The sequence below is a fragment of the Mauremys reevesii genome, unplaced genomic scaffold (genome assembly GCF_016161935.1).
Source record: "Mauremys reevesii isolate NIE-2019 unplaced genomic scaffold, ASM1616193v1 Contig20, whole genome shotgun sequence".
Lineage (NCBI taxonomy): Eukaryota > Metazoa > Chordata > Testudines > Geoemydidae > Mauremys > Mauremys reevesii.
Genome location: NW_024100827.1, coordinates 382786 through 408198, shown reverse-complemented (window position 1 = coordinate 408198; position 25413 = coordinate 382786). Strand labels below are relative to the sequence as shown.

The window sequence follows — 25413 nt, the reverse complement described above, 5'->3', positions numbered from 1 at the left end:
TTTTCACTGATCTCTTCATGGAGTCTGGTGTCCGAGTGATGAACCAAGGGCTGGGATGCCTCAGCAGATTGCACTTTTGGCTTCCAGTTAACCAGGGTGGTGAGACAGAAATTTACATTTGGTGCTGGCTTGGAGTAATCTAATGAATAACCACCAGACTGGGGTGAGTCTGCCCAATTCCTCAGCAGTTTAGCCCAGGGGAAGGGATATCTCAGTGCTTTGAGCATGGGCCTGCTAAACCCAGGCTTGTGAGATCAATCCTTGAGGGGGCCATTTAGGAATCTGGGCCAAAAATCTGCCTAGGGCTTGGTCCTGCTTTGAGCAGGGGGTTGGACTTGATACTGCCTGAGGTCTCTTCCAACCCTGATATTCTATGAATTTGGCATCCTCATCAGTGTCCCACAGAATTCAGTGTTGATCGGTGAGTCACAGATTATTGCTCACTACTCCCAAGAGGTATCCCCCTTGTATAGATGGATACCGAGGCAGCAGGAAGGGAAGTGTCTGTCGTCATGTGGAACATAGGTCACTAGTCCCTAGCTGACAATCCCTTGCTTAGTCTCTCTCAGACTGGCTTGTATGGTCCATGCAGCAGCACAGAGGCATGGTGCTCTCTCTCCATTGGTTTCTCTAGTGCTGGGGATCTGCACTGATTTCAGTGGGGCTGCTCCCACTTACACAAGATGAGGATTTAGCTCAAGACATTTAGCTAGAGATAAAGCATCCGCAGAGACCAGGAAACCTGGCGTGAGGGGTCCCAGCTCAGCCAAGGATATACTGGGTGACCTTGGGCTCAGGCTCTCTAAGCATTGCATGCAGATTATTATTCATTATTTCTACTGTGTTGCTCTCAAAAAGTCCTAATCAGGGCCTCCAGGTCACAGGTTGCACTGATTTGATTCCTTGCAGCACATCATTGGGCTCTATGCATTGTGCCAGGCAGCATGTGGTTCCTGGTAAACAAGCAAGAGGGGTCAGTCCTGGGGCCAGTTTTGTTCAACATCTTTATTAATGATCTGGATGATGAGATTAATTGCACCCTCGGCAAGTTTGCAGATGACACTAAACTGGAGAGAGGAAGATACACTGGAGAGAAGGGACAGGGTCCAGAGTGACCTAGACAAATTCGAGGACAGGGCCTAAAGAAATCTGGTGAGGTTCAACAAGGACAAATGCAGAGTCCTGCACTTAGGACAGAAGAATCCCATGCACTGCTACAGGCTGGGGACTGGCTGGCTAAGTGGCAGTTCTGCATAAAAGGACCCGGGGATGACAGTGAACGAGAAGCTGGATATGAGTCAGCAGCGTGCTCTTGTTGCCAGGAAGGCTAACGGCATATTGGGCTGCAGTAGTAGGATCATTGTCAGCAGATTGAAGGAAGTGATTATTCCCCTCTATTCAGCACTGATGAGGCCACATCTGGAGTATTGCGTCCAGTTTTGTTCCCCCCAATATAGAAGGGATGTGGAGAAATTGGAGAGAGTCCAGCGGAGGGCAACAAAAATTATTAGGGGGCTGGGGCACATGACCTACGAGGAGAGGCTGAGGGAACTGGGATTGTTTAAGTCTGCAGAAGAGAAGAGCGAGGGGGGATTTGATAGCAGCCTTCAACTACCTGAAGGGGGGTTCCAAAGAGGATGGAGCTCGGCTGTTCTCAGTGTTGGCAGATGAGAGAGCAAGGAGCAATGGTCTCAAGTTGCAGTGGAGGAGGTCTAGGCTGGATATTAGGAAACACGATTTCACTAGGAGGGTGGTGAAGCACTGGAATGGGTTCCCTAGGGAGGTGGTGGAATTTCCATCCTTCAAGGTTGTTAAGGCCCGGCTTGACAAAGCCCTGGGTGGGATAATTTAGTTGGTGTTGCGCTTGCTTTGGACTAGATGACCTGCTGAGGTCTCTTCCAACCCTAATATTCTATGATTCTATGATTCTAAGAGAAGGCTGAAAACTGAGCTATGTGGAAACCTGTTTTTATGGCTGTAGTTTTTAACTGTTTATTTAATAAATTCTTCCTGTTTAAGGACTGAAACTCCACTGATCATGACACACAAATAGTCTCACTGCATCTAACACAACCCAGGGGAGCAATGCCAGTTCATGGCCAGAGCAATGGTGCTGGGCGGGTGCGGGGGAGTCAGGACTCCCAGTTCCTATTCTCAGCTCTGCCACTGTCTCATTGTGTGGCCTTGGGTAAAATCACTTTATCTCTTCATGGCTCAGTCCATCGATAACATCGGGATAACGCTGCCTAGCAGCCTCGCTAAAGAGATTCTAGACGTACTGATCAAAAGTGTCACGCAGAGGGTATGTCAGACTCAGCTTCACGCTTCAGCCCCAGGGCAATGGGTGCCCTGTAGTTCTAGATAAGATGCCATTTTTATGAGTAAATACCTGGCTAATGGTAGCTGTGCCAATTATCTCCCTCCCTGTGGGCACCGAAGCCATCCCAGATTCAGCTTTAAAAGTTCGTACGTGGGAATCAGGAAAAGTAAAGTATTGATAGCCCTAGAGATTTTTACAGTGTTGATCTCCCTTGCAGATATTCTGATGCCTAACATGGGATGAATGCCAAGAGAAGCTTTTCCCACACTCACTGCATTCAAAGGGCCTCTCCCTCCTGTGGATTCTCTGATGAACAGAAAGATCTGATCTTTGAGTGAAGGTTTTCCCACACTCACTGCATTCGTAGGGCCTGTCCCCTGTTGCATCGCAGGCGTTCATGGACAAAGCTCTGCAGTCAGTTTGATTGGCAGCAAAGTCATTTATTTCTCTCCAGCATACATCTTTATACTCTTGAAGCAGGCAAGCAAGCAATTGCTAATTGGTTAACAAAATACACACAAGCACTGCTATAACTTCATAGGGTAACATCATCCTAGACAACTTCTAATTTATTATCCTATTATTGCCTGCTAGAGAGAAGTTAGCCAAGGCCAACTTCTCAAAACAAAACTCACAACCTAATTAACCCAACCTGAAAACCTAAACATCTCAAGCTTCCCACACTACATCCTAAAAACCTAAACATCTTAGCTTCCCACACTACCAGCTGCCAAGCTAGCAAAATATTCCCAACAGTCCCCTGTGTGGATTCTCTGATGTCTAGAAAGGGATGATCTGTGAGTGAAGTTTTTCCCACACTCACGGCATTCAAACGGCCTCTCCCCTATGTGGATTCTCTGATGTTGAGAAAGGTTTGAGCTGCTAGTGAAGCTTTTCCCACACTCACGGCATTCATAGGGCCTGTCCCCTGTGTGGATTCTCTGATGGGTAATAAGGTTTGAGCTGTGATTGAAGTTTTTCCCGCACTCACTGCATTCATAGGGCCTGTCTCTTCTGTGGATTCTCTGATGAACAGAAAGATCTGATCTTTGAGTGAAGCTTTTCCCACACTCACTGCATTCGTATGGCCTGTCCCCTGTGTGGATTCTCTGATGGGTAATAAGGTTTGAGCTGCGATTGAAGTTTTTCCCGCACTCACTGCATTCATAGGGCCTCTCTCTTCTGTGGATTCTCTGATGAACAGAAAGATCTGATCTTTGAGTGAAGCTTTTCCCACACTCACTGCATTCATAGGGCCTCTCTCTTCTGTGGATTGTTTGATGCCTAATAAGGTGTGAACTGCGATTGAAGGTTTTCCCACAATCACTGCATTCATAGGGCCTCTCCCCTGTGTGGATTCTCTGATGTACAGAAAGGGCTGAGCTGCGAGAGATTTTTCCACACCCACTGCATGTATTTTTTCTCTTTTGCCTGAGGATATCCTGCTGTCTTGTAGTTTCCATGAGGACCTTCTGTGTTCCCCAAGAGGGAATAAATTTATCCACTTTCTCCCCTGGCTGGTTTCCTTGCTCTCTTTCTGGTCTGTGCTGAATCTCTCAGGATTTTCCCTGCTCATGACTCCTGGACACATTCCTTTTCGCTCTTTGTTTTTACCCACTGGCTCAACATTTTCAGGCTGAGAATTCTGCTCCTCTTTCTCACATGCCATTGCATTACCTCCTGTGATAGAGACAGATACCTCAAACAGGAATGGAAAGTAGAAGACCAAACAAAAACAAGTGCTGAAGACAGGTCAAATAAAAATCAGGAGCTGAACTCCCCGAAACTCTTCCCCCAAATAGGAGAGAGGAGGGGGATGAATTCAGCCTCCACATCCCATCCAAATACGTAGGGGGAAGGGAGGAAGCTACTGCCTGGAGTCTGCTAGGATCTGGCCCATCGTTACCAGGCTGGGTGGTCTCTGGGTCCGCTAGTTCTGATCCACATTCGGCTGGCAGGGAAGAGAGTTTTGGCCCAAATCTTCCAAAGTGACCAGTGGTTTGGGGAGCTCTTCTCTTTTGTACACCCAGCTGAGATTCCTGCAGGCGGCTTTGCAGAGGTGCTGAGCGCCAGCAGCTGCTATTGGAGCCAAGTGGCATTGTGTGTTCTGAGTGCCTAGCACCTATGCAGTGAGCTCCAAGGGGTAGCAGGTTGGATACCCAGAAACTGGGACCCCCACAAAGTGAGGGCCCTTGGGGGACATACAGGGCTGAGGGATTATCAGCTTGCTTCTGAGCACCCAGAATTGCTATTTGTTTCCCCTTTGAAGAAGAGGCCAGAGGATGTAGGAAGACATATTTCTTTGAGTTCAGGCCACAGGGCTGTTTAGGAGCAGTCAGAGGTGACACTGGGCACCTGACTTGAGACCCTGATTCTCACCCCCCATCCAAAAAATTAGACCCCTTTAAGGAGAGCTAAGAAAATGGCTCAGGAAATGGAGGCATCTGAAATCACTAGGCCCGGCTGAAGATCTTGGCTAGGAGGATGAGGGGTGTCATCTCGTGAAGGCCCCAGCAGTCCTGGCATGTAGCACGGTGCAGGCCGAGAACAGGGGGGGATCTGTTGTGGTGTTTATCGGCCACATTGCAGCCTATGCTCATGCTATGCTAACTAGCCCATATCTCCAAGTTCTGGTGATTTACTCCGCAAAGCGGCTTCTCGTTCCCTCTGAAATTTCCTTCTCTTGGCCACGTGTGACTGGCGCAGATTTGGTTTTGCTGAAGTGTTTCTGCCTAATTCCATTTATCCAATTTCCCCTGGTCTGTTTCCCCTCGGAGTGAATAATTAGCCCGCTCCTCTGCTCACTACCCTGCCTTTCCTAGGGCGGCTGAAATATCAGCTTCCCAAACGCTGGCCTTTGGTCCTGCCTGCTTCAGCCTGAGCGCATCCCCGGCCTCCTACAAGCTAGTGCTCGGCACATGGCAACGCCGGCTGCTTTCGGCTACAGGGTCTCTGTGCGATCGGCACAGAGCAACTTCTCCTGGCCATGAACAGCGCCGTTCTGGCTCCTGACAGCTCACACGGGAGGCTCACCTGGCAGAGCTCCTACCAACAGGCTCCGAGGATCCCAGCGTGAGTCCCTGCCGCAGCACCAGGCAGACAGCACACTCAGAACACGGCATGGGACGGGGGACTCCTCCAGGAGCTGGCTGAGGGCACCCTGGTGCCTGGCCCCCAGCTGCTGTAACAAACGCTAGCAGGGGCTCTCAGCAGAACTTGAGCCTGCTACCTTCAGATCCATAGCGCAGATCTCTACCACCTGAGCTGAGGAGTAACTCCACTAGCTGGTAGTAGGTTGTTATCCTCCAGGTGGACCAGCCGCTAGCGGGGAGGTGACACTGCACAGGGGTGTGTCCCACTGGCAGGCCTGGGAGCAGACCATTTGCCAAGGGCAGGGAAACGGCAAGTCAGTGCAATTCTCCTCACTGGCCTGGCCCAGGGGTCCATCCCTGTAACCTCTGGGTCTCAGGAGGCAGCGCCCATTGACACAGAGACCCTCTACCCCAGCACTGCAGCCCTTCTCCCATCTCTGCTCAGCCTTCCTCAGGAGCATCATGATTATTTGTGCTACATGAGCACCCGTATCCGAACTGAGAGCAGGGCCCCGTTGTACGAGGCACCACGTCGGCAGACTGAGAGCCAGCCCTTGCCTCAAAGAGCTGACAGTCCATGTAGACGAGACAGAGACAGGATGGGAGATGGGAAGGATCATCACCCCCATTTTACAGCTGGAAACTGAGGCATAGAGAGACGCATTGATCCATCTAAGGGCACCCAGGGAGGCTGTAGCAGAGCCAGAAATGAACCCAGAGCTTAGGTTACTGCCCTATCCACCAGACTAGCCTCCCTCGCTCAGCCAGCAAGGAATAAAGTTCTGTTCCACGTGATGATTGGTAGCAGGACCTGGCCCTGCGTCATTGGCTACGCTGGAGTTGTTTCTAAGTCTAGAAAACCTGTGGAGCTGCTGGGCTTTGGGCACAGCTCAGTTTGGGCAGGAAGCGTAAATAGGCAGATCAGTGACTGGCAAAAGCCACCTCAAACTCCATGGGCAAGCGCTGCTGCTCCACAGAGCCTTGGCTCCGTCGGGGGGTTGAAGCCAAATTGGCTGTTGGTTTTTGGACGTGGGGTAGGGAGGATGGCTTCTCCAGCTGGCAGCGCTGGGCAGTAGCCAGGTTTGCTGGTGGTGGGGATGCTCAGGGGACGTCTCTGCAGAGCACAACGGCCGCTAGAGGTGCTGTTGACTACAGATTTCTTGAAGCTCATGCGGAATAAGGTGGCAGCAGCAGGGACGTGGCAGTGGGGATAAAGTCCTTGTATCAGCACAGAGGTTGTTAGTTGGCAGATGAAGAGGCCATGCAATGTAGCGGGTAGGGCACTGGACTGGGACTCGGGAGGCCTGGGTTCTACTCCTGGCCTGCTGGGTAACCACATGCAAGTCCTGTCAGCTCCCCGTGCCTCAGTTTCCCCATCTACAAAATGGGACAGGCCTCCTTTGTCAAGCACTTTGAAATCTACTCATGAAAAGTGCAATATAAGAGCTAGTGCTTGTTAGTCTAATGGCCAAAGCCACAGTTCTAAAAAGATCCAAAAATAACACAGCTTACAAAGTAGCTGTGAAAAGACTAATGAAGGGCAGCTGGAAGGCTGGCATTGCTCTGGGGAGGGCAGAGTTAAGGGTGGTTGGGTGTCCCCGCTATGGGGGAGAGAATTAAGAGTGGATGGGTGGTATCACTATGGGGGGCAGAGTTAAGGGTGGTCAGTTGATGCCATTATGAGGAGTCAGAGTTAAGGATGGTTGGGTGCTTTAATTGTGTTTTCCCTACTTTCCCATGTCTGGGTTTTCTTTTAACCCTAAAGGCCAGATTCTCCTTTCACTGACCCCATTGTAAATCTTCAGTCACTCTGTTGCAGTTAATAGGGTTGAATGGTGTAAAGCCAGTGCAATAGGAGGATCAAGCCCTGAGTTCTCTGGCTTTTTAATGGCTGAGGTTTAATAACAACATCTTCGTAGGGTCTTCATACAGGATACCGTCCAGGGTGAGATGGGCCATTGCTCACCTAACAGCACCTGGTGGGAGATTTGCACATATTCCTACCCTGAAAGAAATCTTTGCACTTCCCTGTTAATGGATTATGAACAAACCCAAGCTGCTGCCCCTCAGCCGCTCCCATGGCCGGCCTCCCCTGCTAACTCTGCAAAATCCTCTCTTCAGCAGAAGTAAAGCTCTCCAGTTTGGTGAGTCACCAGCACTCCATTGACTTCAGCAGATTCCTACCAGCACAGGAGCTGGCCCACGTGCTCCCAGCGTTGATTAAATATTGACAGCGCACAGCCTGCGGCAAGACTTTTCCACGTAGCAAGACCAGCGGGGAGTCCAATGGCATGTGCGTGGAATCGGATCCTCACATGCAGCCCTGCTGCCTTTCCCGTAACATTCAGGGTAACCTGCATCTTCTCTCCCTCACCCCACTGCAAATCAGCACTAATATGATTGTCGTCACTCTGGGGTGAAGGAAAGGAGAGTAACACCTGATGTAGGTATCAGACCAGCTACTGCCGGCCCTGCATACAGCTGAATTGTCATTTGGCTTTTCCTGTTGGTATGCATACTTCCACTTTTTCATGTTCTCTGTATGTATAAATATCTCCTGTCTGTGTGTTTCATTCTATGCATCCGAAGAAGTGAGCTGTAGCTCACGAAAGCTCATGCTAAAATAAATTTGTTAGTCTCTAAGGTGCCACAAGTACTCCTGTTCTATTTGGCCAAATGTCTTTCCACCCGCTTCTGTGTGGCCTCTATGTCAGGGGACTCTGCAGCTGCCTCTTTGGGTGTGCCTACACTGCACGCTAAGCTAAAACTTAATCTAGCAAGACACAGGGTCTGTTCCAGATGGTTTCTCTCAGCCACAGTCTCCCAGCAAAATGGTGACTGGCTCTCCCCTTGCTCAGGCTCTCTTCCAGGGGACCAAAGGTGCTGGTGTTTTTGTTTTCTTAGTTGAAAGAATGTGGGGTTGTCTGACCCTTTCTTTTCTAGTCCATTGAGTCTTGGAAGTGGGTTCTTCTAAAGCTGTGGTTGTCAACCAGGGGCACGGGGTACACAGAGGTCTTCTGGGGAGCACATCAACTCCTGTTGAGATTTGCCTAGTTTTACAGCAGGCTACATAAAAAGCACTAGCGAAATAAGTACAGGTTAAAATTTCATACAGACAAAAGGAGAAAGTCAGCAATTTGTCAGTAGGAGTGTGCTGTGACACACCTGTATTTTATGTCTGATTTTGTAAACAAGTAGTTTCTAAGTGAGGTGAAACTTGGGGGTACACAAGACAAATCAGACTCCTGAAAGGGGCACAGGAGACTGAAAAGGTTGAGAGCCGCTGTTCTAAAGGATCCCCTCAAAGCAAAGTTTCTCCAAGCTGTGAGGAAGGCGACCTGAAGTCTGGTGGTGAAGGCTCCATGTGTAACCCACACACCTCCTGGGTGTGGTGTTGTGTCCTGTCCCATCTAGTGGCACCAAGACCACTTAATGCGAGAGAGATAAAATGAGTTTACGCTGAATCCTTAGCTAACAGCCAGGTGGCTCTTGGCTCATGCAGTAGAGGCTCATGCACTAAGTCTCAGGTTTGATCCTGCCTGACAACAACCAAGTTCTGTCAACATTACATGTGCTCTTCTTTTTTTCCCCCCACTTGTGTTTGCTGAACTGTAAATTGCTCTGTTCACTACCATCTCCTTCCCCCGCTGTCTTGATGACCCTGTTTGCTGCTTATATAACCCCCCATTCCTTTGTTTAGGACAGACCTCTTTAACAGCGGTTGCCTAGGAGGGGCTGTCGGGTTTTCACAAGTAATGTCGTACAGGGGGAACTCATAACTCTCTGTGTAATGTTGCATTATGATCTTATTGACCAGAAAGTTGTTAGTTTTCAAATGGTACCTCTCAAGGCATATTTCGTACAAAGATTATTACCATGGCATTATCTTTCTTGCAACTGCATCACATTATTAAATCATATTCAGTTTATGATCCACTATAACTCCCAGATCCTCTTCAAGTTGTACTACCATCTAGCCAGTTATTTCCCATTTTGTAATTGTGCATTTAATTTTTCCTTCCTAAGTATATTACTTTACACTTTATTTTTAGTTAATTTAATCTTGTTGATTTCAGATCAGTTCTCCAATTTATCAAATCCTTTTGAATACTAATCCTGTCCTCCAAACAGCTTGCAACCCCTCCCAGCTTGGAGTTATCCACAAATTTTATAAGTGCAATTTGCACACCATTATTCAGGTCATTAATGAAAATATTGAATAGTATTGAACCCGGGACAGACTCCTAGGGGACCTCACTAGATACATCCTTCCAGTTTGACAGTGAACCACTACTCTTTGAACACAGTTTTTCAACCAGTTTTGTCTCCACTTTATAGTAATTACATTTAGACCACATTTCCCTAGTTTGTTTATGAGTATGTCATGTGGCACTGTAAAAAGCCAATCAAGATATATCATGTCTCCTGCATTTTCCACATCAGCTAGGCCAGTAACCCTGTCAAAGAAGGAAATTAGTTTGGTTTTGTTGCCGGCACAGAGGCCTGAGGCAGCAGCAACAGTGGTTCGTTGCCCGGTGTGCTTCGCTCCAATAAACATACCAAGGTGGAGAAGCAAACAAAGGTTTATTTGAGATCTCAAAGCTCATGCTCAGAGACAGACAAGTCTCAAATCGAGCACACACCATACAAACAGCCTTCTCTTTTTATACATGATTTCAGCTAAGCATCTCTATTACCCCCCACTACTCACCCCCCTTCTACCCCCCTTCCCCTCACGTTCCCATATAGCAAGTACATTATAAAGTAGCAATTACACTAAGCAGGTTAAATCATACTTGGCAGAAAACATATCATCTCGTTAGTGCCTACTTTTGAACCTTTATCTTGTCTCACTGTTTGAATTATTACTCTACCTCCTAAGCCAGGTGCAAGCAGGGGCCCCCTTATCTCCCGGTGGTACCAGGGTTGAACTAGCTGTTATACATTCTATTCTTTCCATCTGGCCCGTGGGGTTAATTACAGTTTAAACATGGAAGCGGTTCGGGCAAGCAAGCCGGCCAAAGGCCTGATACAGGGAGGCCTTATTGGCACTGTCGTCTTCCACCCTTCTGTTAATACTGGGCCATGCCTGGTGCCACCAACAGTTTGACATGATTTATTCTTCACAAACTCATGTTGGTTATTACTTATCACCCTATCCTGTAAGTGATTGTTTAATAATTTGCTCCGGTATTTTTCCAAGTTTTAAAGTTAGGTTGACTGGTCTATAATTCCATGTGTCCACTTTGTTCCCCTTTTTAAAGATAGGCAATATGATTTCCTTTCTCCAGCATGCTAGGACCTCACCTGTCTTCCATGATGCTCTAATTGTTTTTTATCAGGTAGATCCCATCTCTTCCTAGCAGTCCTTCTTCACAGAACATCATCCTGTGGATGAGGAAGCCAAAGCCCTTCTGTCAACACCACTTGCGCAGCCAAGCTAGAGTGACCAGATGTCCTGATATTAGGGGCTTTGATTTATATATGCAACTATAACCTCCCTTTAAAAAAAAGTGTCCCAATTTTTCACATTTGCCGTCTGGTCACTCTACGCCAGGCCCTCATCTCCAGGATGCATGTATCCCTTCCAGAGCCTTTACCCTCAGCCGAGAGAATAGAAAAGAACACAACCTGCATCCCTGACTCCATCCTGGTTCCCAGTGGTCACTGCTGATCTGCTCAGGGTCATCCTGGCAGTATCACTAGTGCCAACATGGATGAAGAGCATGAGATAGTGGTCAGAGGGCTGGATGATCATCGGCAACCTTTCCATAATGTCTTGGATTTAGGCTCCAAGCAAGCAGCACTCTACTAGGATATCAAGTCAGCTTGGCAGATGGGTATCTCCATCCCCCTCAATAGGATGTCCCTGATTACTAGCACCCTCAGCCTCCTCCTCTTTGGTTTGGTGGCTGTGAGCCTCCCAGCCTTCGGGGTAGGTGGCTCCTCCTCCTCAGCCATTGGGGTCTGCTTTTTTCCTCCTGTTGCCAGTACAGCATGCCGGTTCTTGACCTGGATGGATAGGGGACCAGATGGTGGGTGGAGCACTATCTACTGCTTAAGAAGGCCAGCAGCCAGTGTCCTCTTCACAGAGCAGATGGTTCTCCTTCCTCCTCCAGTCCCACTTAGGTTCTCTAGTTGGGTAGCATCCTCCATCCCACCCATCTCCATATGCATCCTGTTAATGAAGTTCTTGTGCTCCTGGATGCTATGCAGATGAGCCTCTTCTTTCTGCAGTTCTCTTACTTGCTTCCTGAGGGACCCCATCAGCGGACACGTCTCACACCGAGTTGTTCCCTCTGCCTGGCTTTTATCAGTGGTGACATGCAGGTCGTGTCCCCAGCAAGTCAAGACCAGGCCTGAGTGGAAGCCTCCAGGGTCAGGATATCTGTCCAGGGCCCCTGCGAGAGCTAGCAGTGGTGTTGGCACACAACCATTTTCCTTTCATTGTGGGTTCTTCCTTGCAGAGTATCTGCAGGTTGAAGAAAAAATACCTCACTTCTTCCTCTGCTGGCAGACTCAGATGGCTAATGCCCTTAGTGTCCCAGCTGCCTTCATAACACAGATGTTACCACCACATATAATGTGTGTGTGTGTATAAATGTAACTAGGGTGCAGTTTTCAAAAACACTCCAGAGTAGATCCTCAGCTAGTATACATTTTCATGGCTCCATTGAAGTCTATGGCCTAACTGTAGCCCAGTGGACCTACTTCAGTGGAGCAAAGATTGGCCAATGTGAGTACTTTTTATAATCTCATCCATAACTCAGATACATGAATAGTAGAAGCAGCAAAGAATCCTGTGGCACCTTATAGACTAACCGACGTTTTGCAGCATGAGCTTTCATGGGTGAATACCCACTTCGTCGGATGCAACGCAAGCTGCAAAACGTCGGTTAGTCTATAAGGTGCCACAGGATTCTTTGCTGCTTTTACAGATCCAGACTAACACGGCTACCCCTCTGATACATGAATAGTAGACACACTTAAAATGTTCATTCTGGTTTTAGAGGCACTATCAGTTCTAGTGATATTCCCTATATTTTAAATCAGAGCTACTGCTAGAACCAGCTACGCCTCTAAAACCGGAATGAGCTTTTAAAGCATGTCCACTATATATATATGTGTGCGTGTGTTTATTTACACACACACACACACACACACACACACAACTATTCCTTCTTTGTGTTTTTGATCTCATTTTACAGTGTATGCCTTATCACTGCAGGGATAATTTCCTTATATTTAACCCTTGAAATACTACAAACACCTAAACATCAGCATCTTTTTCCAGTGCCAAGATTGGGTAGGGCCGAGTATGCACTCCTATGGCAGTAATTAAAATAGTAATAATGGTTGAGTCAGTATTTTGATCCAATTGTTCCCCTCAATCCAGCAAAGTGCTTAAATATGCATTTAACTTCAAGCCCAGGCATCGTCCCATTGGCTTCAATAGGATTATTCACATGCTTAAAATTAAGCACACACTTAAGTGCTTTGCTGGATCGGGGTCTAAATCTATTGTATGTGAATCAGACAGTAATTACAAAGATTAAATAAAAAAGAAACTCTCATTTTGACAATACTGGCTTAGTGTTTCTCGCTGTTGGAAAGGCAATAAACAAAGCTTGCAGGCTGTATTAGTGGAAGTGGTCAGTGCAAAGCTTTCAATTAGTAAACGCATGTGTGTGTGGGGGGGAGATTTACATGTGCAGCTTCTCACACATCATGATGAGAATATGCACCAAAAGTTGTTGTATGAAACAGGAAGAATAAAGAAAAATGACAGCATTCATACGCTCCAGAGAAGAGAATAAACAGGGTATGGCTTTGGTAAATAATTCCCTGCAGAACTCTTAGAAATGACTTACTGATTAATTGAATCAATCCATCATCCTTTTTGTGACAGCATCAATTTGCAGTCTTTTGTTGTTGTTGTTCTTTCATAGCTGCTGCTTTAAACCCATATCGGGATGAAAGGTTGCATAGGATGTTTATATATATATGTATTGTAAAGGAATCTGTTAGTTCACTGAGATGTCATTAGCTGAAACTTTTGTTTTCTGTTCCCTCCAAGAGCAGATTAAAGAATTGTAGGGCCCTGTGCACTATGGAAATTGGGGGCTCCCCCACCTTCTTTAAATGAGACAGCGCATGTGATAGTGTATAAATACGATAACATCTCCATTTATTAGATTGGAAATGGCTTTTAAAAATCTAATTTGAATATATATTAATATTAATTGATCTAAAATATTTAATTTAAACACACGTGGTGATTTGACTTAAAAAAACAACAACAAACACCCTCTCTCTCTCTCTCCTTTTGCTCTGTGAAGCATTTGTTCTGTAGGCTAATCACTTGAATAATTTATGAAATGAGACTTAGAACTGAACTCGACACTGCCCAGCTATAGGTGAAAAGTGAAATTTGCTGGAGACCATACACACGAGAAAAGAGCAAGTACTGGATACCAGACCCTCCTGAACGAGAAAGGCGCTGCCAATTGAAAAATGGGTGGGGCGAAGGGAGTAACTTTACCAGCTCCTAAGGGTAAGAGGCACTGAGTCTTAGCTGGCTCTGGCCACAAAATTGATTGGAATCAATACAAATAAGAGATTGATTCCGAGACACTGATTGTGAGACAAAAAGAACAGGAGTACTTGTGTCACCTTAAAGACTAACAAATTTATTTTAGCATGAGCTTTCGTGAGCTACAGCTCACTTCTTCAGATGATTGTGAGACTGGGCTGCAGCAGCTGAACGAGCAGGAAAGCTGATGCTTTTTCCCTGGGGAAAAAAGGTGGACTTGGGTGGCATGATGGCTCACTACTGGGACACGGAAGAGTTTTTGGTACTGGGATAGCGCACCGGACAGATTCACAGCCCTGGCACAATGCCTGGGCCGGGTTCACGGCGCTGGGACTTCACCGTGGCCAGGTTCACAGCACTGGCAGTGTTTGAGAGGGGGCCCGGCGTGGTGCTGGCAGAGTGTTTCATCGGGCTCCGGGCTCTCACAAGCTCAGCATGCCTGGTTCTGGAGCAGCAGCACAGAGTGGCCTAGGGCCAGGGCACTGGAATGAGGGGGCGGCGGGCCATGCCCTCTGACTTTTGACTGGCTGTAAGGGCGAGCAACAGGAGGCAGGGCGTGCGGAGAAGAAAGAGCAAGCGGGAGGGGCAGGGTCTTGGAGGGAAGCAGTGGCAAAGGAGCGAGGCTTGGTGTGGGGGCAAGGCCTCGGGGGGAATGGGTCACAGGCGGGTGGGGCGCTGGGAGAAGGAGTGGCCCGGGGCAGGGCCTCGGGGTTAGGAGCAGTGCGGGAGTGGGGATTCGGGGTTGGGGTGGTACAGGTGGGTGGGGTCACAGTTTGGGTGCCCGTGGCCCCCGCTACGTTCAGGCCCCATCTCTCCTCAGAAGCCCTCTCTGCTGTTCTGTTTTAGGTGCAAAGAAGCAGCAGGTGAAGCAGTCGCATGACGAGCTGTGCCGGGACCCCCCACGCCGCGCTCACCGAGCCACCAGGCACCGCTCCATCCGCCAGCTGCTGTGTGACAACTATGCCCTGTGCAACGAGGTGGCCCGGAAAGCCAAGCGGCTGGTATACGCTGACAGGGCCAGCGCGTGGGTCCCTGCCGGGCCAGGGTCACCTCCCGCCTCCCACTCCAAAGGGAGAAACCTGCTGGGTAGATCCATGTGGAGAGGCCTGGATGTGCTGCAGTGGTGCCCCTCTAGGACATGTATAGGCGACCAGGTCCTCCCACCGGCACAGGGCCCCTTCCAGCCGGGCAAGTCCCGCTCCCCTCCCGAGCGCCAGGCAGGCAGCCGGAAAACGGAGCGCCGCCCGCCAAGGGAGGATGAGGAGGGGTCGTCTCGCCCACAGCAGGCCAAAGGCTCCTCCACAGAGCAGGAGGAATGTCTCTTCTGCTCCTCTCTCTGGGATGAGACTCTCCTTCATGGGCAAGAGCAGGCCCAGAGCTCCTCTTCTCTCCAGCACGAGCCGCCCCTAGTCGCTTGGGAGCTGAGAACTGGATCGAGCCAGCACGAGCCATTTCTTCCCAGGCATGAGGAGTACCCCGGCCCCTCTCCTGCCCAGCACGAGCCCTTCCCTCCAAGCCAAGAGGAACATGGCTGGGTTGGGAGTTTCCTGCGCAGAGGCAGAGCAAGGAGCCCCCAGGCCGCTCCCCAGAGGCAGGTGCATCACCCTGATTGGGTGCCGTTTCTGGACAAGTCCCCAGGTGGGACCAGGCTGTCAGGGCAGGAGGCCAAACGGCAGCGAGACCGAGAAATCATGGCACCCAGGGCTGCAGGGGAAGCTCCGATGTCTCTGGCTGGGAGACCCCTGGCGCGGGTCAGCCCTGGAGCCCTGTGTGTGCCTGGCAGGCTCGAACTGGCCAAAGCGGAGACCCCCTTCCTCCAGCGCAACGTCAGGGCGAGTCTCGAGCGGCACGTCCAGGCGAAGAGGCTGCAGCACACCCTGGGGCTGCCCTGCACCCTGCAGAGCGCTTTGAAGATCTTCATGTCCCCAGCACCGAAACCCATCACATGCAGACCCTCGGGGGCAGGCAGGGTGGTGACGATGCCACAGGCCCTGCCCTTCCTGAGCGTCGGCTCCGGGACAGAGCTGGAGCGGCATCTGCAAAGGATGGTGCATCTGAAGGGATGGGGGCTGCCCAGGAGGATCCAGGAGTCCTTGAGGCTGCTGATGCCAGCACACCTCCACACCCCCGGCTCGGCCCCCTGCCGCCTGGGAGATGGGCTCCAAGGGCCCCACCAGCACATCACCCCCGGCCAGTAACCAGAGACAATGTGGGAGACAAAGGTTCATCCGCAGCCTCCAATGAGCTTGTGGGCCCCCTGTCCAGCAGCCGGTGGCCAGCCAGCCCCTCGGAGCAGCACCCACGGTCTGCAGAGGGGCAGTCCCAGTTCAGCACCGAGGGCGAGTGGGAGATGGTCGGGGACTGGGACAGCGAGGCCGTGCCAGCCTGGGATGCGGAAGGAGAAGGCAGCCTGGGATGGAAGGAGAGGAGGGACACCGAGGGGCGACGCGGCATGAGAGAGATGCCAGCGGAGGGGACGGGCCCTAGGGCTGGAACCAACATGAGGCAGACAGAGGCCCTGGTGCTGACTGAGGCAGGGCCGGTTCCAGACCCCAGCACGCCAAGCACGTGCTTGGGGCGGCATGCCACAGGGGGCGCTCTGCCGGTCGCCAGGAGGGCAGCAGGCAGCTCCGGTGGACCTCCTGCAGGCGTGCCCGCGGAGGGTCTCCTGGTCAGGCTTCTCCAGGAAGACGAGGCACAGAGAGAAAAAGAATCAGAGGGGTAGCCGTGTTAGCCTGGATCTGTAAAAGCAGCAAAGAATCCTGTGGCACCTCTGTTAGTCTATAAGGTGCCACAGGATTCTTTGCTGCTTTTAGAGAAAAAGAAGAAACCGAAAGGTAAGCAGTCCCTGACCCCACAGCTGCGGTGGCAGACTCAGGCCCCATGCAAAGCAGAGAAATAGGGTCCGTTCCCCCACGTGCCCCCCTCTTCCTGCGAAGGCACAGTCGTGCCCAGAGTCGTGCAGAGGCACTGGCTGGGCTCCGTTCACAGGCTGCCCCTGAAATCTGGGGCTCTAGGGTGCTAGGAAGCAACGAGTGCCCAAGCAGCTCAATGTCTCCTTTACGTCTCACTTCTGACAGCTTTTGGACGCTGTGAGGAAGAGTTGGAGGAGGCTTGTGCATCCCTAGAGACATGGTAAGCAATGCCCCCCTCCATAAATCTGCAGTGGGTCAGTCCCCTCCTTTAGCATCATGCAATTCATCCCCACCCAGGGGCAGTAGCCCGAGTAATCTCTCCCCTGTCCCGACCTATGTACCAGGCAAGCAACTCTTCTCCTTTAGACTCCTGCAATTCATTTCCACCCAGCAAAAGTTGCCATCTCTAATCCACCCCCATGCCTCGTACAGTGGGTCATTCCCTTCCTCTAGCATCATATGGCTCATTTAACCTGGGGCAGTGGGGAGGGTGGGGGGTAGGTTGTGTCAACTGGACTGGACTGGACCATCCTCCCCTCCCATGAGGGGGAGAAAATGTTTTCTGGGAGCAGCCCCGTGCACCCCGGGGAGATCAGGAGGAAGGCTGGGCTTTCTGGTACGGTGAGTAGGGTGAAAGGGATCCAGCAGCGCTTGGGTAATGGCCCCTCCTCCAGTCCCCCAGCACAGGTTCCCAGCCCGATTTGAACCCTGGACCTTCAGCTCTGCAGCATAAAGCACCCCTGAGCATAGGCGGCAGGTTTGTATAATTTTTGGTGGGGCCCAGAATGGGTGTAATCTCCCTCTCCCCCCCCCCCCGCCCTGTAAGATTATATATATATTTTATTAAATAGTGTAAAAATGGATTGGAAGCCATAAGCGTTTAAGTTTCCTTTTATTGCATAATAGCACTATAATAAAAAATTATTTAACTAAGAATATCAGTAATTAATACTCTTTTGAATATGGAAACGACCATACACTGTTTATTCAATAATCCTCAAAACAAATACTTTCTAAAATTGCAACAAATATAGCCCCTTCTTTTGTGATGTGCTTTAGGAGGCAGCAAACACTTTTTGTCGTTGTTTGGTTCTTGAAATGAAGTCATCCAGGAGACTTGCAATGTCCAATTCAGAGGTAAAGTTTTTATGAACGTGCAGAAATGTCAAGTGATTTAGACGTTCTTGGCTCATTGTTGTTCGCAAATAATTTTTCAGTCGGCACAAGCAACTGAATGATCGCTCAGCGGTGCAGGTTGTAGTCGGAATTGTGTAGAATAATTTCAGGAGAATTGTAACTTCTGACAACAGGTCACTTAAGCCTTCATTTTGTTTTAGAAATTGCTTCACTTCACTCACTGAAGTGAGCTGGCAATTTCTCAATCTGCAAATATCACTCAACATTTCTAAATGAAGAAATAGTTTCTCCATGTTGATGTCACCATGGAATGCTTCACTTATTTGGACAATGTCCTGTTTTGAGCCATTTGCTGCCTCAGTTATAAGCTTCTCCAATTTTACTGCGAATGTAAAGCTTTCTGTTGAAAACCTCTGTTCAATTGCAACTTTGCAAGCATCAATGATCTCAACATATTTTTTATGAAAATAATCTTTAGGGTCACTGAAGGTGTGAGGAAGGCTTCCATGGTCGAGCCATCTTGGAGGTTTGCGTTTTCTTGGGAGTGTAGGCTCATCTAAATAAAGATTTCTTGCCTTCTCTACCGTTGTTTCCCAAAAGCGATTGTATGATGAGTCAGTACGCATCCCACTCAACACCTCTTGCAATAGGCCAACTTTCTTCATAACGCTTGTCAATGACACATTTGGGCTTTGAATTTGTGCATTAGCTTCTTCTACCGGACCCATGGCTTTCACAAGAACTGTTAGTATAAAGTATGTTGAAAAAGATTGAAGTTGCTTTGAGAATCCACTACATTTTAAGCCAAATTCATCAGAAGAGTAACTAAGTTCATCTAGGCAGTTCATCATGGCCTTGTAGTTGTGGAGCAGTGATTTAATGCTACTAATCCTTAGTGTCCATCTTGTTGGGCACAATGGTCGTAAAGAAGGTTCTCCTTCACTCTGAAACTCTCTGAATGCTGCCATACGTTTTGGTGACTCCCTGAAGGCATTGATGAGATCTTTCACCATAAAAAACATATAACGACACTCTTGAATATTATGCAGGGCATCCTGCGTGGCAAGGTTAAGAGAATGTGCAGCACAATGCACAAATTCTGCTCTCGGCTCTCGTTCCTTCACTCTGGCTTGGACCCCAGTAAATTTGCCAGACACATTACTGGCTCTGTCGTAACACTGCCCCCAGCAATCAGAAAAGGGCAAATCACACCTGAGAAGTGTATCTTCCACAATTTTGAAAAGAGAAGCAGCATCCATTGTGTCAGTTTGGTAAAACCCAATAAACTCCTCATAAATCTCCCAGTCTTCACTAGAAAAGAACCTTAAAGAAAAACTTACTTGTTCTTTTCTTGACAAATCGGTAGTCTCATCCATTACAATGGCATAAAACTTAGAAGCCTTTATCTTTTGCACAATTTTTCTTAGCGCCATCATTGCCATCAGTTCGATTATTTCATTAATAACCTCATGTGATATCCACTTGTATTTTGTGCGATTGAGCCACTGTCTCAGTTCCTCAGAATCTGTACTGCGTAGCAACAAGAGCTGCATCAAATTTGAATCACTGTCATTATGTCCACGTAGTGCTATTCCTTGTTGAGCTAGGTACTGAACACTGGTAAAAATGTTGTGCAGTGCAATCCTAGCTGACTGCGATTCTTTTCTGTAACTGGCTGACACTAGTGCAGAAACATTTACCTGTGATTGCAGAGCAGCATATTTCATTACTGCTTCCTTGTGACAGGAGGATTTTTCGTGTGATGTAAAACCACGCAATGCATGTTTCCAATTTTGAAATCCAGATGAAATAAATGTTGGTTCAGCCTTCGTAGAAAATATTAAGATCTTCTTTTCAGAACAGTTTTTGCAGACTGAGCAAAAAGCTCTGTTTAATTTGATATTGTACTCCAACCACTTAAATCTTGATAGCCAAGATTGCTGAAAACTCCTTTTCTTATCATCTTGTGGATTTGCCACTTCTTTCTTTTGTATAACTTCAGTTTCAAAGCTGGGTGTTGAACTCAGGCCATCACTTGATGAATTACCCTTTTCTTCTTTTTCTCTGGGTAACTTTATTAAGAATTTATCCATTGTTGATCATTAATGGTCCTACAAATCAAGAATTTGTTGTTGGGATAAAATGAAGCTACAACACGTCGGTGCCACAAGATTACAAGGGTCAATTAAAAGTGGAAAGTCAGAAGCAGCACTTGCCTGCTTCAATATATTATACTTTGTTGTACCTGTTGTGATGAAGTGGGAATGTTCTTAATGTTTTCTCTGAATACTGTGTGAGTGCCTCAGTGTCCCCCGCAAGGTGCCAACTGAAGGTGTTGGGATAAAGAAATCAGGTGGCCTCCTGGTCTGGAAGAGACACAAAGGCCAGAGGAGGGGCTAGAGGGACTGTCAGTTTGGAGCTGGCTGGGGAAAGAGAGAGGCACCCAGAACTTGGGGCTGGGAGAAGTGGATCTGACTGAGGGGTCCTGTTTTCTGTACCTACAAGCTCTGTTTTAGACTGTGTTCCTGTCATCTAATAAGCCTCCTGTATTACCAACTGACTGAGAGTCATGTCTGACTGTGGAGTTGGGGTGCAGGACCCTCTAGCTTACCTAGGAGCCCCACCTGTGCGGACAGCGCATGCTGAATGCTCCGAGGTCAGACCCAGGAAGGTGTAAGTTTCTTGCCCTGGAGACAGTATGCTCAGAGAGAGGAGGCTCCCCCAGAGTCCTGACTGTCTTTGTATGGAGTAGTTCTAGAGCAGGGGTCACCAACCTTTCAGCAGTGGTGTGCTGAGTTTTCATGCATACGCTTTAATTTAAGGTTTCATGTGCCAGTAATCATAGATTATTAGGGTTCGAAGGGATCTCAGGAGGTTATCTAGTCCAATCCCCTGCTTATGGCAGGACCAATCCCCCAATGGCCCCCTCAAGGATTGAACTCACAACCCTCCGTTTAGCAGGCTAATGATCAAACCACTAAACTACGATCCCAACCCTCCCCCCAATACATTTGACTGTTTTTAGAAGGTATCTCTATAAGTCTATAATATATAACAACTACTGTTGTATGTAAAGTAAACAAGGCTTTCAAAATGTTTCAGAAGCTATATTTAAAATTAAATTAAAATGCAGATCTTATTAGTTTACTGTGATCCTTGCCTTTGCTTTTCCTTGTTGAGTTTTCCAATGTCTGGTGGCACCTATTTAGATACTTTAAGTTGCACACAGGCTTCTGAGTTATAATTTGATAACTGGCTGGCAGGAGGTCAGAGGCTGGAACCCCAGATTGGCAGCTGCGGTGAGTGGAGTTGGTGGCTGGTAGGGCTGAGCAGGGCAGGGGGCCTGCGCTGAAACTCCAACTGGAAGCAAGGTGAGTGGGGTTGCGGGAACTCTGGCTAGTAAGGGCCAGCAGAGGGAACCCCAGAACGAGGTTGGGCTGAGCAGCTCAGCCTGCACCACATGCCATGAAAAATCAGCTTGCCAACCCCTGTTCTAGAGCATCCCAGCATCCTCTTCTACACCATGCGCTTCCCGAAAGTCTGCACAGGGCACTGACTCTCCCTCCTCTCTGGCCTTTGTCTTTTTTCCAGGCATTAGGAGGCCACCTGATCTCTTTGTTCTCCAACACCTTCAGTTGGCACCTTGCAGGAGAGTGGCCCAGGCCATCAGTTGCCTGGAGGCAGGGTTGCAGCCCTTCTCTGTGCAGACACCATCACACTGGCCCTCTAGGGCTTTACAACAATCACACCCCTTTATCCCACCATCTAGAGCCTTAAGAAATACATTGGGGAAACTGAGGCACACAGACAGTATTCAGAGAAAACACCTGTATACGACCAGTTACATACTTTGAAGGGTGTAAAATAATCAAATATTGTGCTAAATACAATGATACTCCAAACTGACCACCAAATTTAAGTTGCATGTTTTTCCCCTCAGGTGAGGGTTCTGGGGTGGGGCTGGGGATGAGGGGTTCACAGTGCAGGAGCGTGCTTGGTGGTGGGGGTGCAGGCTTTGGGGTGAGGCAGGGCTGAGGATGAGGAACTTGGGGTGCAGACAGGCTGCCCCAGGGCTAGGGCCAGAGAGGACTCCCCATCACCACCACTGGCAGCAGCAAGCTCCAGGGGAGGGACCCCTCCTCTCCCCCCTGCCCCCCACAGCACACTCACTCTGCACCACAGTCACTGCATATGTTCCTTCCTAGGGCCCCTCAGGTCCGGAAAGCTCACTCACCTCCCCTGTGATGGGTACTAGGGGGTGGGGGTTGCCATCACAGGTAGCCTTCCATGTTGCTGCCCCTCACCATAACTTCACTGTGGATGGGGCTGCCCCTTGCCCAGCATGGGGCAGAAGTGGGGTCTGTACGGTGATGGCTATGGGGCAGGGGAGCAGGGTGTCATAAAATTCACCTAAGCCCCAGCTGCTCAGGTAGGTCTATGAATCCCCCTCCCCCATCTGCCCTGTGGTGGGTGGATGCTGGAGGGGAGGGGCACTGCCTTCACATATGGCTTCCTGCCTCCCTGACCCCTGCTGCAGCCTGCAGCCCCTCACCGTAGCTTCAGTGGGGGGGGGACGGTGGGAGGGGATGGCATGGGGCTGCCCCTTCCCCAGCGTTGGGCAGGAGTGGGGGCTGGGGGGGAATCATAGGGTCAAACACTCACGGAAGCCCAGGACCTGCTCAGGTGGGTGAGGTCAGTCTCCGAGTCCTGGCCGGAAGTGCCCTTTGCATCTCCTCCAGTTGGGGGAGGGGAGGGCTGCCAAGCATGGCACAGCCCCCTCCCCTCCCCTCCCCCGGCCAGTGCTCCAGCAAGCAACAGCAGCCGGCAGCAGCAGAGGCAACAGGCAAGGCAAGGGAGAGAGACATGCCTGCGTTTAAGCCTCCAGCCTCCGGGGTGGGGCAGAGGAGAGGGCTGCCACCAGCACGGCGGGCCCCGGGCCCCCGTCCCCCTCCCCCTCCCTCGGAGATGGTACAGTCAGCAGCAGCTTGCTGTTGCTGAGACACACAGACCTGCGTTCAAGCTGTTAAGCTCTCTGGGGCCGGGTGGGGCGGGGAGGGAAGGGGGGAAGCTCTCCAGCCCTGGCGGTGGCGGCGCGCTCCAAGCAGGGGAGAAAAAACATTGGTGGGGCAGAGCCCCTGCTTGGGATTTATTCATGGGGCTAAAGCCCCAGAGCCCCATGTAAGTCAGCGCCTATGCCCCTGAGAGCTGAAGAGGAAGCTGCATTAGTTGGTAGCTATAGTAGTCTGCTATCCCATTTCTTGATTAGCTCCTGTGGAAGGGACATGGCACACACGCTACCAGCAGGATACACTCTCACCTCATCAGCACTAGACAGGGCTCACCTAACAATCCAGCTAACCCAAAACCAGAACACCCCAAGGCCCGGGTGTTGCAGGGGAGGAGGCTGCCTCAGTGGAGAACGGGACAGGGAGCCTTTCGGTGCCGCCCCTCTGGGTAAAAGAGGGCCTGAGGGCAGGGCCTGCACTCAGCTATCTGCTCTCTCTGTTCCACAGCTGTCCTGTGCCCCTGGGGAAGCTCCCCTTGGCTCAGAGCCTCAGGCTCCTTGAGAGGAGGCTACAGTACATGGCCAGACACCTGGATGAAGTTCTGATACCGGAAGGCAACTGAGCGGGAGGCACCAGACTGGGGGCTGGGTGGGAGGGGAGAATGTAGAATGTAGAGAGCAGGGAGCAAGGAAAACCAGACACTCCAAGATCCTAAAATAACAGGGAAAAAGCCCCTAAGAGGCTTTAGCTTCCAAGGTGAGATACCAGTGAAAGTGAGGTGAGGGATTATCAGAAATTAAATGCAGAGACTACAAGTTGGGGTTGTGAGTAGGATCAAATCCTTCTGTTTGGCAATATCTCCCAGCAGGCGACTGTCTAGAACCTGCCCCTGCTCCTTGCTATGTTTGAAAGAAACAGCAATCAAATGACACCCTGTCATGAGGTGTCCATCCTACAGTCCCCAGAGGAGGAACTTTGTCACAGTCATATAGAATTTTGTTATTATTTATATAGTCATGGAAAGTAAATAATACATGAATAAATGAAAGGGTTTTTTTAAGTGTTTTTTTGTTTTAGTCATCCCTGCCAGGGGGCCCCATCGAAACTGTTCGAATTGGGCCCCGCACTTCCTAAAGCCGTCCCTGACCCCAGTTATGGGTTGTGCTGTGTGCCCTATATTGGCTGCATCATAGGAAGGCACAATGGCTACCCATGATGCCTCATAGTGCAATACTCTCCCACAAGGAAACACTTCCCTCTGGCCCCACATGGCAATCACCTCTGGCTCATTGTTCTCCCAGGTTTATTGAGGAGTTCTCTTCTAACCCTGCTGCTTTCTCTGTGTGTGGCAGGCTTCTCGAGGAAGACGAGGCACAGAGACAAAAAGAAGAAACCCGAAAAGTAAGCAGTCCCTGACCCCACAGCTGCGGTGGCAGACTCAGGCCCCATGCAAAGCAGAGAAATAGGGTCCGTTCCCCCACGTGCCCCCCTCTTCCTGCGAAGGCACAGTCATGCCCAGAGTCGTGCAGAGGCACTTGCTGGGGCTCCGTTCACAGGCTGCCCCTGAAATCTGGGGCTCTCAGGTGCTAGGAAGCAACGAGCACCCGAACCCCCGCTGCAGCCCTGGGACTGGAGGAGCTCTCACTCCCTGGTATAGCCCTGGGCCGTGACACAGGGACAGAGCGTCTCTGGCCCTAGGGCTGTGTGGGAGAGGAGGGGTGGGTGGGAAATGAGCCAAGGAGTTGTGGGGCAGGTGGAATGGTGGGGAGCCTAGGTGGAACATGGCTGGGATCCTGGGAAAGAGGACAAAAGGGGTAGGGCCATGGGTGGTGCAGCAGGCAGATAGGGTGGGTAGGGCCCAACAATTGCTCTGGCCCAGGGCCCCAAGAAACCTTAATCATCCTCCATGCTCTATCTTCTATGATCAACAGAGGGGACATTGTTCCATTCTGCAAAAGGAAGAAAGGTTGTCGTTGTGCATACCATGAAAGAAGGCCTGCAACTCTTTTGAAATGTATCATGGCAGTCCACTAGATGGACATCTAGGAATATTCAAAATGAGGAATATGCTGACATCAAAGTACTATTGGCCAGGGATGACAAAAGACATTGCCAATTGGGTATGTAAAGTAACAAAGCTAAATCCTGAAGAACGCTATTTACAATTGAAAAAGAAGTTCAAAACGTATAAAAGAAATATAAAAATATATTTGGTGTGCAACTGTGAACTGTTCCCTTGCAATACTATTTCCATAACGAAATGTTAATATCATATTGATCCATCCAAAATAGGTTGCACAATGTCTGACTTGCCAGAAAGAGGGAAAGGAATTAAATCTGGATACTACCT

At 49.5% G+C, this 25413-nt stretch overlaps 1 protein-coding gene across 1 annotated transcript; it reads right to left on the bottom strand.

The window, feature by feature from the left end:
- Positions 1-17845: 17845 nt before the first annotated feature.
- On the bottom strand, positions 17846-22792 carry LOC120393486 (zinc finger MYM-type protein 1-like). The gene is made up of 2 exons (XM_039518077.1): positions 22720-22792; positions 17846-20168 (listed from the first exon to the last, which is right to left on the bottom strand). Exon 2 carries the CDS (start codon positions 20148-20150, stop codon positions 17976-17978), a length of 2175 nt encoding a protein of 724 aa, XP_039374011.1. The 5' UTR covers positions 20151-20168; positions 22720-22792; the 3' UTR covers positions 17846-17975.
- Between the last annotated feature and the right edge of the window lie 2621 nt (positions 22793-25413).